The sequence below is a fragment of the Chenopodium quinoa genome, unplaced genomic scaffold (genome assembly GCF_001683475.1).
Source record: "Chenopodium quinoa cultivar QQ74 unplaced genomic scaffold, ASM168347v1, whole genome shotgun sequence".
Lineage (NCBI taxonomy): Eukaryota > Viridiplantae > Streptophyta > Magnoliopsida > Caryophyllales > Amaranthaceae > Chenopodium > Chenopodium quinoa.
This window is the reverse complement of record NW_018742810.1, coordinates 1,219,116-1,233,279: the sequence shown is the minus strand read 5'-3', so window position 1 is coordinate 1,233,279 and position 14,164 is coordinate 1,219,116. Positions and strand designations below refer to the sequence as shown.

The 14,164-nt window shown below is 35.2% G+C and overlaps 1 protein-coding gene across 1 annotated transcript; it reads right to left on the bottom strand.

The window, feature by feature from the left end:
• Nucleotides 1–8,970: 8,970 nt before the first annotated feature.
• On the bottom strand, nt 8,971–13,701 carry LOC110725228 (protein NRT1/ PTR FAMILY 5.10-like). Its single transcript, XM_021904717.1, has 4 exons — nt 13,436–13,701; nt 13,109–13,326; nt 10,802–11,349; nt 8,971–10,083 (listed from the first exon to the last, which is right to left on the bottom strand). The coding sequence occupies exons 1-4, from the start codon at nt 13,590–13,592 to the stop codon at nt 9,267–9,269; spliced, it is 1,740 nt and encodes a 579-aa protein (XP_021760409.1). The 5' UTR covers nt 13,593–13,701; the 3' UTR covers nt 8,971–9,266.
• Between the last annotated feature and the right edge of the window lie 463 nt (nt 13,702–14,164).

Below are 14,164 nucleotides of genomic sequence, written 5' to 3'. Positions count from 1 at the left end.
AATTCTGTTTTTTTTTTTTTTTTTTTTTTTTTTATAATTTAAAAATTTATTTATATTTGTATTTTTTAATTAAATATATACGTTGAGTAGAAACTAGAAAGAAAGAAATAAAACAAAAAGGTTTGGTATATACTTATACTATTGGTCAATTGGTCAAATAAGTTGAATTCAATATAAGTCTTATACTAATGTTTTCAAAAAGCTTAATGGAAATTCTATCTTAATAGTTATATGTTAATTAGGATATCCTTTGAATTTATAATCTCGAAAATCAAAATTGAGCCCTTATCAACAAAAAAACTTGATTAAAGTTTCAAAATATTTAGTGTAATCTATGGTTTGTGCACATATATGCTTGCACAATTGCAAAACTAAATTACCTACGTTACTGATTGAGGCGTTACAACGACAACAGACACTTTCAACTAATGAGAAATTTAGAAATCTAGCTTTCATTATAAATATTTGATCCTTTTCTACTTTTCTATGATTGGATCGGATATTAAGACTTTCAGTGTATTAAATGTCAATGCAAGTTGAGGTCCATTGATTTCTTTGGCGATATTTGCACACAAAATATGATTGGCTAATGTCTAAAATGTTTAAAGAAAAAATCATTGATTCATAATATTATCCATGAATATGTGATTTTTAAATATAGACTGTAAATTAAGGGACGACTTTATAGACATTTAATTGAAGAGTGATATTGACACTATTCATTGATGTCGGGAGATCATCAACCTGTACTTTCTCGTTTTCTCATTGCATGCATGGAGTCGAACAAGGTAGGTTTAGTATAGATAGCTTTCATTTTCTAGTTATGTACATACGTAAATAAAAACAAGGTTTAATTTAATTATTTGCTCTTCATAAATGCTTGTACATCTTCAATTCAATGGAACTGTTATATGTATTATGTAGTGAGCTACTTGTACATAACATCTAAGTAACAGTACTTGTTAAGTTGTTAGAGACACCCGCAATTAAAGTGGCGGAAATGTAGTTTGGCTGAAATCTTAATGGGTAGACTTGAGACTTCAATTCTTACCCTGGCCTCTCAATGCTTCATAAAATATCTTTATTTTGTTGTAACCCTAGAACTTCTACCAAAAGATAGTGAAAGGAAATTTAATATGTAAACTAACTACTATACATTCGATATTCCCTACTTGTTTCTTTGCTTTGGCCCAAAAATGGATTGCTGCTGATTTAATTTATGCTCTTTCCTAGCTAACATTCAAATGATATTGAATTTATGCAACAGAGTTTTGCACACATCATCGTATACTTTTTTTGCGTAAACATTATCACATATTGATGTGTAAAGTGTCCTACAGTTGTGATATACATGCGTTAGTCACACAGACCTTATATACCGACTTATTTAGCTTGTACAATGTTCATGTTGAGTATAGTATGTGCATGAGATGCTCAATTGATCATTATATGGAATATCATATTTTTTACACTATAAGAGGCAGGCAAAACGTGTGTCAACTATCTTGCTTTATTGGAACAAGCTAGAAATACCCTATGAGATCTAAATAAAATGACTCCTAGTAGAGTAGTATGAATGTTGTACGTAGTGACGTTCGTTAGCTTAAACAACATGTAAACTATATGTGTTACACATGCTAGCTTAGTCTCTTGACTATTATGCACTTGTAATAATATGTATCAATATATGAATACATCTATATTAACTATTATTCAATTAAGGGCGATTATAAACTATTTGTCCTCATAAAATTTAAAAATCGGATTAAAATCAATGTCTTATTCCATGACTTACCCTTTTAATAACCACGTGAATTTCGTCAAATGGGTGACAATATGTAATATGGTAGTGTACTTGACCCGAAGTTGGTCCCTTTCTTTGGAGGTATCCAATCAACCAAACGTCCAAACCCCAACTCACCAGTAGGGCAGTAGGCAATATAGCAAAACAAACAAACAAAAAGAAACAATTTGATAGAGAATTTTGTTGCTCTAATACGGTTTCCATTCAAGTTATTAGAATCTCTTTATAAATTCCTAATAATTATTTTAGACACGTACTTATCATTAAAGTTTATTAGTTCTGACTTTCTGAGTTATTACTGATGTTAATGGAACATTAGATCAACATTTTAATTTTTTTAAGAGATGCACGATTTGTATCACCTATCTTCTCTTTTTTATTCGGTAAATCGATAACATTTTTATTAATATCAAAATATGTAATTATTTCCACACATCAAATCATCCCCTTTCATTCTTGCTAAATCTTAATAAAATGTACTGGTCACTTTCAATTACAGAACTCGCAATACGAAATATTTGGTAGCAGTCACAATTGTCAAAAATTACACGTACATCACATTGAATGTTTGAAAACTAGAAGTTGATATAGTTATAATTAATTATAATAATTATGATAAAATAAATACTACCATCATTATTTTAGTTGACACTTTTCTTTATCACGCTTTTCAGTAAATAATTTACATTGACACAATTCAAGCAAAACCTCACATTACTATATTTTATAGTAGCTATAAAATATAAATCACAAAACCTAATTAAAGTATAGTTTGTGAATAGTGTATAAGTTAAAGTGTGTTAACTTAAAAAATAGAGGAAGTAATTAAGATAATTATGAGTATCGCTGTAATATCACTAGTTAATGGTTAAAAAGCAAGCAACTTTCTCACTACTTTTGTGATAGTCTAACCATACTTACTACAAATATACTTAGTAGTTGTAGTTGATAGTAGGTTGAATTACGTCAAAGTTATAACATTGTGCACGATTTCTTGACTAACTAACTAGTAAGATAAATATATTACATATCCACACGCAATTAATTGCGAAAAATTCTACGAAGGATGAACCTCTAATGAAAGGGACCCTTCATTATTTTACACTATTACACATGGGTTACGGCTTGGGGTTAATCAAATTGAGAGACACTTTGTACAATGTACATACATTATCTTTACATCAACATACATACAATTATATAAGCTAGAAAATTAAATTTTATTATTCATATATAAGATAAGAGAGACGGTATGAAATAGACTTACAACAATTATTATTAAAAATCAGGGATAACTAACTTAACTGATTTGTATATATAGAATTTTATTTTATTTTTTCTTCTCTCTCTCTTTAAGAGAGAATTGTTTTATGTCTTGCAGTAAGCTAAATCAGTGTAAGTTTACCTCAACTTAATTAGGCGAAGGAAATAATATAACCCTGGCTTATATGACAAAATATATACGAGTACTCTTCTTCTTAATATGATGTAATGTAGGCTGTAAGAGACATAATGAGGAGCAATAAGACTTAATTGGAATTAATTGGACATGCTAACATGTTACTGTATCCCTCTCTTGGTCCACTAGTTCCATAGAAATAGAATGTTTTCTTCAATAGTTCAACTTTGTTGAAACCATGATATACTTCGTATAAAATAAGAAAATGGAATAAGGCAAGACAAGAATCCCCCCATGGGTGAGAAGGTTGAGTTACAGACTCCGTTGGCTTTCGCAAGAAAGCATCTCGAAAGTTCCGAAATCTATGGTTGATGTCTCACTCGAACTCTATCCCTTACTTTCTTCGTCCGAGCGGCCCCTCTAGGACGCGATGCGGGAAGGAAGAAGGATTTCTTTCTACCATTAATTCGCAATAGTTAACCAAGCAGTAGCCAAGAACAAAGAAGCAAGCCAAGATCAATGGGGGGTCGCCCCAGTAAAAAATGGTAAGAAGGAGTAGCATCAATAACATTCATTGTATGTACGCCTCCCAGCGATCCACAGGCATCTGTAGCATGTTGTACCCGAGAGTTATTTTGGCTGTGTCCGTTACACCATGGACAATAATCTTAGTCGGAGTCAAATTCCTTACCTTTCCACCCAAAGCTGAACATATCCGCACAGGTATTCCATTTATTTTATTGAGGATCCATTTTCGAAAAATGCCCTCTTTTGATTAGCCAGTTTCCAAGGGGGAGAAGCAAGCCGAACCTCTGAAAGATTTGAGATTCCGTAAGTAACTCAGTAAATGGATTGGGAGAAGAAAATGAGAGAAACACGAACAATTTCGTTCGTCATAAAGTGGTTTGTTACACATACACAGTATTGCAGAGACGGGCTGGCTAGGCTCTTATAGAAATTGCGTATATAAAGAGATTCGTCTTGCTTGATCATTGCATTGAGTGCGTGGTAAATGCTTTTGTGTAACCTCCCATTGCTCTCTCTCCGATAGCATGCAGCTTATAAGGAAGACAGATATCTAAAAAGTGTTCAGTGATATGACTTTCCTACTGATTGAATCGCTTAAATGAATGAAAGGAAAGGTTGCTTTTAGGATAAATCTTCCCCTCTTTTTTTCCGTGTTCGATACCGCTTCTCGTCCTTTTAAATGGACCATCTTTCCGCTCTTATGGAGCAATCGGTCAACTGTAGGAAAAGGCCAATTGCAGCTGTCAACCGGTATCGGTACACCAACGAATCTTTGGTTTGCTTTGTTTACATTACAGCTGGCCTAACTAAAATAGGGGTTCCTGCTTCTAGCTAGCTCAATCAGTGCGCTGGAGTTCCATCTTTTTAATCTCTTCGCCAGGGAAGCGCTCTTCGGGCTGAGGTCCAATTCATCTCGTAGGTTTCTTTCTAAAAGAAATCTTTAAAAAATAATACATAACATAAAAGAGGTTTTTAATGAAAGGCTTCCCTCGGTGCTGCGAGGTAGGAACCAAGCCTTCGCTCGATCGATCCATTTGTTTTGTGTCAAAAGGCATATGCTTAACCCATTCAAGTATATCCGTTCGCCCTTAAGTTATCGGTTCGAATCCGAATAAGGCTTTTCTTTTTTTCGGTATGCCGCTCCGCCTTATTCCATTTTCTTATTTTATACGAAGTATATCATGGTTTCAACAAAGTTGAACTATTGAAGAAAAATAATTAGAATAATTTTTTTATTTTTTTTTTTTTTTTTTTTTTTTGTGTGTAGAATATTCATTATTTTGAGAATTAATTCCTTGGAAATTCATTATTATTTTATTAATTTTCTACCTAATTAAGCTAGAATCATAAGACAAATCTCATCTCCTTAGAAAACTCTAAAAGATAAGCAAATTTTGAGTGCCTAAATAAAATAAAGGAAAATTCTCATCGGTGACCTTCAACTTCTACTACGCACCAATGGACACCTCCATTTTTTTTATTATACAAAATAACCTTAGTTAAAAATTTCATCTCACTCATAACCTTATTTCATTAAATATTAACTATTATTAGATTTCTATTTTAAAAATAAAAAAAAAAAAAAATTAACCCCAACCACCGAAAACCAGCCACCACCTGCCCAGCCACCATCTCCCTTCCGGCAACACTACCCCAGGTTCCATCGATCGCCCCCGACACTACCCAGAACTTCCCCAACCGCCGGTGACACTGCGCCAACTCCACCTCAACCACCGCCAAGCCCGATTTTCACCCGAACCAACCCTAACCTCACAACTCTCTCTCCTCTCGCCACTTCGTCGTGAGGTTTCGATTCTGGGCGGGGATCGAGAAGGTGGAAGATAAAGAGAGAGAGGGTGGAGGAGAGGGCGGAGAAGAAAGAGAGAGCAGGAGGATCGGTGGTCGGTTCTAGGTAATTTGGTGATCTGGGGTGGTCGATGTTTGGTTTCGGCGGTCTGGGGGGGTGGTAGTCGGGGTTCTAAGTTCGGTGATCTGGCAGTGGTCGGGTGGTCGGGGTTCTAAGTTTGGCGATCTAGGAGTGGTCGAGTGGTCGGGGTTCTAAGTTTGGCGATTTAGGGTGGTCGTTGTTTGGGTTCGGCGATCTGGGAGTGGTCGAGGTTCTATGTTCGGCGATCTGGGGTGGTCGTGATTTGGGTTCGGCGGTCTGGGAGTAGTCGAGGTGGTCTCGCCGGAAAGGGAGATGGTGGTTGGGCAGGTGGGGGTGGCCGGTTTTTGGTGGATGGGTGAATTATTCGATGGTTGACGGTGGTTGTCTCGTGGGAAGCGGTTGCTGTTTGGTTGCGGGCTGCTGTGTGAGGGAGTTGTTTCGCTGGGGTTGTGCGGTGATGGGTTGAAGGTGGAGGTAGGGAGATGGTGGCTCCGATGAGGGTGGAGGTGGTGCTGGCTACATCCGGTGGGGATGAGGGTGAAGGTGGTGGCTGGGTTGGTGGTTTTTATTTTTAGTTTTTATTTATCTTTATTTTTTTTTTTCAAAGTTAACTATAGTTAGTTTTTTTTAAATAAATAACATTCATTAATGTTATATGTGAGATAAATTTAGGGTCATTTTGTATAATAAAAAATAAGGGAGGTGACCATTGGTGCGTAGCAGAAGTTGGGGGTCACCGTTGAGAATTTCCCTAAAATAAATTATATACCCTACTTTCATCACCTTATAATATGATGAATTAATTGATTCCTCCCTATAACATCTATAAATTATTATATGGTAGCTAATCTTATGACGTAACACAATCCAATTTAAATATAAAATTGGCTGTAAATTCAATTATTTCTCTCATTCTTGATTTGTGCAAATAAATTAACGAGCCTTTCTTTTTTTAAATATGTTTCTATATATTTTTAATATTAAAAGTTGACAAATAATGAAAAAATGCTAATCAACTTTGGCTATCAATGAAGATAATTGTGGTTTCTTTGTATCAAAGTATATGCTAGCTTGGTATATATTATTGAATTGAAGGATGTTTTTTTCTTAAAAAAAAAAAAAACCTATATTTCTTCAATTATATTTTTTTCCATTAAATAATATTTTCTTCAATTTGTAGCTCCTAAATCTTGTACAAAGTTGCATGAATTAGTGGAATTTATGCGTGCCGACATGTATTCTTTTTTTCTACTTATTAGATAAATCATTCAAGTTCAATTACCAACATTAACACTTCGTATATAATAATATTGAATAATTAGATGGTCTAATATTTAATTTATCATTATCATTTGAATAAAATAATGTATATAAATGTAGACTTGGTCTGTATATATCGGCCAGGGGCTACCCAGGTGTTGGAGTTGCTCATTGTAATTTACAGATCAAAGGTTGCTGGCAAGTGCCAATTAAGCCAGCTTATTATACGTATATTCCTACGTTTTATATGTTAACCTAACTTCTATTCTAAGAAACTGCAGTTTATCAAGTAAGTTTGTATAAGTACTAGTACTAATACAATAATAATTGTGGGTTAGAAAAGCTTTAATTTGATTAGTGAGGTATCCACATAGATTGTTGGCAAAGTAAAGCCAAATTTATATTCTTTCATAGCTTACGGGTAAATTCGAAAAATTGAACATGATGCAAAAGTTTGTGGAGCGTGTAATATGACAGCTTTTTCTAAACATTTCAATATAACAGACGTGACTATTATATTTCATTAGGGAAGTACAAACGCACTTTTGTGTAGATGCTCGCTTAAAGATGATGACTTGATGCATTAGGCTGTGCAGGATTTGCATTGCTTGAGTGGCAAAATCATAGAGCATGAACAGCTAAACATCACTGCTAATTCAAAGGACAAATTCAACAAACTTTGTTATTGTTTAATTTAATTATAACATCTGAATGACTCAAAAGACTTTTTTTGAGGAGGCTGATTGAGTTGCCCAAGGATTATATATTATTCAGTACGCTGTTTACAGCTAATAGACTAATAGTTGACAAAAACAAAATAAATTCTTATTATTTCGTATATACTACTATGTGCCTAAAACGGCTACAAAGTTAAGAGATTTATATACTTTGATTATTTTTATTTTATAGTATAATGAAAGATTAGGGAAAAGAATGTTCTGTTCAAATTTTCAATAATAGTAAGATTACGTTAAATTTGTATCAACCAATGATTGCGCAACGCTTTATTGTGTTTGTGATGACAGGTAAGATCTTACTGTCACAGAAATACATGTTCTACTAACTTACATGATTAACTATTCAATCTTCATTCAACTAATTTCTACCAACCAGACAAATTTATTTGTTATTTTTAGGTCAAAGTTCAAACAATCATAATATGATGGCATTGTTATTTGTGATCGATGGTTTGACTAAGATTCTATCATACATCGAGTGTACAGAAATAAGTATATAAATGAAAACACGCTATGCATTGATAAATTGTATGACCGAGTGTAAAGGTAGACATGTCGAGTGCATTATGGCAAATTGGGACTAGATTTAAGAAATCTGAAGATCATGCTTTTGAAATGGACAACTAGATCATATATACAGCTCAAGATGAAGGGGATTGTGCTTAAAAGAACAGTATTTGACAGTGTTACAACTTGCTAAATGTACAAACAATGTTGACATTAAATTTAAGTACTAGTATTTATGATTTACTTTTGGTTGGACCAAATTGATCCAATTTGAACTTGATCCAATTATATTGATCTTGATGATACACTGAAAATTGCTCCACTAAAACCTATTTTAAAGAGTACTTACTGCTTAGCAATCATTATGACCATTTTTAAATAAGATACTGGATCCAAGATTAATTAGGTCTAACAAAGGCCCTAGATTTCTCAATAAACAATGAAGAAACATTAAAAGAAATGTTAATCCGGTGATTGTTGTAGTTTGCTTTCGAGGTCCTCAACTACGAGGAGAAAGCCTCCTTCCATACCTGACTATGGTTACAACAACGTAAGCTTAATTTACAATTCAAATAAGTATAACACAAAGGGCTAATCAGCTTATATAAGTTGAAATAAGAGTTACTGTATTAGATTTATGAAAAGTGCTTAAGGGTAAAACAACGAAGCCCGAAATAAATATATGATACAATTTTGCCAACGAGAACACGGAACAAATATCGGTAATACTGTAATGGCCCAGCTGACTTTCTGCTCTACAATCTCATATACGCTGGCATGAAGCATAAATCGTCAAAAACATTTCTAAGGGAAAGAAAACATTTCTCCAGAAACAGCAAAAACAAGATATATAAAAGTATAAAACTATATTCCACTGTCATTAACCGAACCAAAATTGACACTATACATTTGTAAAGATCTTGAATACAAGGTAATCAAAAACTATAAAGAGCTTTAATCAGGGAAACCAACCGATTCGTCCCCTTTTTCTTTCTTTAGGCCTCCTCGGAAGCTCATAATAGAATATAGTATAACAGGCTATATGATACATTACGGAAGTGACGGGTTTCGATCCTAGGATCTAATACCTACAGTCTCACCCTTAAGTCTTACAATTTGCTAACTAGACTTTCTACTATCATTTTATATAGTCGTCTTTCTATTGTATATGTAAGACTTTGCAAAATATGCAAAAAGAGTAATTTCAATGACACTGAATCCAGCAAGTAGGCAATAGAAATAATCAAGATGACCTCGGTTAAGGTTGCTTGAAAACCAACTGTCTTGCCCATTGCTGCCAGTAATTTTATCGATGAAGGAGACCATGAAGCTGCTCAAAAGGCTACCCGTCCCAAAAACACTCAAATAGAGGGAAAGACCCACACTTCTCAGCTCGGTAGGAACTTGGTCGTAGAAAAACTCCTGCAAGCCAACCATAGTGAAAACATCTGAAATACCAAATAGCACATACTGAGGGACCAGCCACCATACGCTCATTGGGACTGTAACGTTTGGCATATCAACCAAGCCGTGTTCTAGAGCAGTTTCAAGACGTTTCCTCTCAACTACAGCTGCAATTACCATTGAGACGGCGGAAATAAACATCCCAGTCCCTATTCTTTGTAGCATTGTTATTCCAGCAGGTTTCCCGGTATAAGCTCTTGCTATAGGAACTATAATACGATCATAGATGGGAATAAAAAGAACAACAGAGAGGCTTATAAAGGACTGCAATGAAGCAGGGGGAACAGAAAAGCTAGACCCTAATGATCTATCCATGGTAAGACCTTGTTTGGTGAAAAAAGTTGACGATTGTGAAAAGACAATAGCATATACAATGCTGGTTGCCCAAACAGGGAACAGTCTCAGTACTGCCTTTGCCTCTTCTACCTCGCTCTTACAACAAGCTTTACCATCCTCATCAGAACTACTAGTAGCAACAAGAGCTTTGTCCAAGAACCTGTTAAGAGAATACAAACAAGAAAGTCTTGATAAGCATAGATTTCTAGTAAAAAGAAGGGGCTAGGGCACGTTGGATTATGAACTAGCAAAAGGGACTGTAGTTGATAACGATTTCGAATTAATGTCTTTTTCATCAGAACCACCATTTAAGATAGAACTTGGGTTGCTGATCTATAAATGTAGATAAATAGAGAGAGCAAAAAAAAAAAAAAAAAAAGGTGCCACCCATCACAATGAAATAGTGCCAAATCCTCCCCCTCTATTCCCCTGATTGAAAAAAAGAACAGGCTTGCAGAGCTGATGAAGTATAATAGCCCTGGATGATTATAAGTAAAATTATATGCCACAGATTGTAGCTGCTTTTGGTAATTGGCCAAGGCTAAATTGCATTTTTATTCCTTAATCTGGCTTAAAGCCATTTGGGCAGAATTTTTGGGCCAATAAAGGTGTCTGGCAAATATCCAATGCTGAAATGGACCATACTGTTTGCCCTATGATTAGCCTTAGGACATAGCAAAGGAGAGGAGCCACGCATCAAAAAAGTGCAAGCTCACCACTCTCTCCCTCAAGGCCTCGACCAAATAAGAAAACCACACCCCTAGTATCTGTACTCAACTACTCATTACCACTTGATGGTTGCTAGACTAATTACCAAAAAAATCTACATGAATATCATGAATAGCAAGATGTAGGAATAGCAAGAAGTATATCCTTACCGAAATTGTTCAGAGCCTTGGGAAGGAAAGAATCCCTGAACTTCTTCTTCAACATCAATTGCTGACTGTTTTATACGCCAATTCCTTGCTGCTGTGGCAAATATTCTTCCAATCCTCACAAATGCACTTCGCTCTTCACTTGAGATTACATACCTATAGGTCTGACTCCCAAGCAAAAATATCACTAAAGCAATTGTCATAATGATGCAAGGAATCCCAAATCCAAGGCCCCAACCAACATTATCCTGAATGTAGTTTAAGACGGAGATTACTAGCAATGGACCAAGACACATGCCCAAGTACCACCAATTGAAGAATGAACTTTTGGCTTTGCTCTCCTGGGGATCTTGTCCGTCAAACTGGTCTGCTCCAAAAGCTTGGACACAAGGCTTATGACCAGATTGCCCAATGGCCACAAGATATAGAGAGAAAAATATTGAAATTGTTTGGAAAGGAACTGAATCAGACAACATGCCAGTTCTGGTCTTCATGCTGTTCGCTTCACTGTTGAAGGGCAGCACAGCTGAAAGAGTTAACAAGCCCAGCCCCTATCAAATGAAAAACATTGGATAAGAACTGAAAAATCTCACACAAGTATGAAACAAGCCACAGCTTTTACCAATAAAAGGAGAAGAAATACAAGCAACAACAACAAAGACCAGTTTGCATCCCTTCAGCAGGGCAAGTGAAAAGATGTGAAACTCTCAGAATTTAAAAAAGTGACTTGCTCGGGAAGAAGATAACAAATAAAAGCTTATACCTAAAGCAAGAACATTATCATTTTGACACAGTATCACTGGACTGTAAGTGCATTGCAGATGTACTATAATCAGAAAAACTTTAAAGGCCAAAAAGTTAGCAATATGCATTCCCTCTTCAATTACGGTTATCAGAAGTGATTGAAGTTCAAAAGGGATGGCCAGAAATGCATTCAAAAAAGCATGTGGTTGAGGGCAGTAACCGGCTGAACCGCTACTGAACCTCAAGTTGACTGTATAGCCTTTTGTCATTTGGCCAAACCCATTTCACGACTCAAGAAATGAGCAATAAACAGAAAAGACATCAAATATAAAGCCACTTACATATGCAAACCAGGATAAATTTGTATTTTACGAGTATTAATTTATTGCGAATACTTCATACAAGAAATTAAAATGACCAACACAGTTGAAAGTCGATATAGAGAAGTTTCAATGCTGTTACTTATAGTAAGTGGTAAACTAACATTGCAATTAAATATTTTCTCCTCTTAAGTTTTGCAATGTAGTAGGGCAGTTGATGAATTATTAGCCTGGATCTAACAGGCCTGAATAAAACTCCCCCACCACCAACTTCTAATAATTGGGGTGGTGTTGGAAGTATGATACAAGTATATTATAACCAACCTTTTCAGACAGATTTTAGATCCAAGGTTTCTGACATGGCCCATGCAACTGACCTCACTAGGTGATAAAAATTAAAAATGATGAAGTATATTTTTGTCTAGTCTAACTAGTAGGATATAACGAGCACTATGTTGTCAATCATCATGGGCACAAGCCCTTTGATTTCAATTACTTATATAAGCCAGTTATCATCCCCACCCCAAAACAAGGCTCAACAAAAAGATGGGGTAACAATTACCGAAATCAAAAGCTTGTATGCACGAGAGAAAAGTATTTTCCACATAACTTGTCTAACATTTTGGACCTGTCATCCTTAATTCAAAAACAAAGGGCTAGAATTCTGAGTTCAAAATAATTCAATTCATCCATCACAAGGTTGAAGGTTGCATAGGATACCATTATCTTAGTATAGGTTATTGTTACCACTTGGTACGAAAGTCAAAAATATTCAGCCTTACTTGCAAAAGTGAAAAACTGTTTCCATTGCATCATTGTTTAATATGCTCAAAATGACACACTATTTAACAACAAACAGGAAGCATAGCATGGTTTAGGTGGGCAATTAAGACGGCCACGATCATCCAAAATTAATTAAAGCACAAAAGGTCCTTTAGTCTTGTAGCCAAATTAATCAAATCAAATCAACTTTAATAAAGATTTACACCCCAACTACTCTAAAAAATCCAAATAAATTGATATTGTCATACATAAAACAATTTCCTATTATTCATGCTAGTAATCAATAAGAACCTTCAACACAACAAACTTTGCTACAAATATCAACTAATTATATGACTTAATCTAATTATACTCATGAATATATATTATATTACCCAAAAGCTCAGCTCCCAAAATCAATCCAACAAAACTGTAAAAAAAAATCAATCTAACAAATATAGATTAAAATAAAGAAAAGACTAACCAAGATGTAAATGAAGGAAGCTACAACAATGGTGCGATATCTTCCCAGAAAAGAATCAGCAATAATCGCACCAATAACAGGGAAAAGAGACCCAAATCCACTCCAAGCATTGACATTTGCTGCTGCAGTAGACGTTGACTGACCTAACGGTCCAGTTAAATAGCTAATCAAATTTGATGTTATACCATAATAAGCAATTCTCTCTGCAACCTCCACCCCTACAAAATTAACGAAAACCTCAGAAAAATTCTGTGAAATTCACGTCGAAGAAGACGATAAATAATTGATTTTGATGAAATCGGAAATGGGTTTGTTTGATTAACTAACCAATGATGAAAGAAGCAGATCTCCAACGACCATGTTTGGATCGAATTGCGGGGCAGCCTTTGTAGTCAACGGCGCCATCGACGGTTTCTTCTTGCAAGGGTAGAAATGGAGTTTGAGCGTCTATTGCAGAAGAAGCCACAGTTATGGCGGGCGCCATTTTCTCTCTCCTCTCCTCAGCCACCACCGGGGTAAACTGAGGAGATTATATCTCATTTTTGGTCAAGTAGCAGAGTAACCCAACATTGACCATTACATTTTTTTATTTTTTTTAACTAGACCATTAATTTTAACTTTTATAAAAGAATGCTTTTCCTAAATAATGTTGAAAATTTCTCTAATTTCCCAAATACAGCAACTTTTTTTTTATTCCCAATATACCGTCCACGTCATCGGTCCAGTGGAAATTTTTTTTAAATTGGTTTTTTTACAAACCGCTATTTCAAGTAGCGATGTACTGAATAAAACCGCTACTTCAAGTAGCGGTTTTCTTATTAAAAACCGCTAAAACCGCTACTTCAAGTAGCGGTTTTCTTAATAGAGACCGCTACTTCAAGTAGCGGTTTATATTTACCAAGTTTTTTTACATTCAACTACGCATGGGAGGTAAAGGCTGGGTAAGTGACCTCCTTTCACTTTCCCCTTCTCCTCTTCTCTCTCTACGCCTCACTTCTCTTTCTCTCTCCTCTCCTCTCCTCTTTCCTCTTCTCTCTGAACTCCTCTCCTCTTTCC

Bases quoted from the DNA above. Each gene is read 5' to 3' on its own strand.
- LOC110725228 (XM_021904717.1), bottom strand. From the start codon at position 13,592: ATGGCGCCCGCCATAACTGTGGCTTCTTCTGCAATAGACGCTCAAACT. The intron at 13,327-13,435 runs GTTAGTTAATCA...TTAATTTTGTAG, and splicing joins ATCTGCTTCTTTCATCATTG to GGGTGGAGGTTGCAGAGAGA. The intron at 10,084-10,801 runs GTAAGGATATAC...TTCTCTTAACAG, and splicing joins CAAGGCTCTGAACAATTTCG to GTTCTTGGACAAAGCTCTTG.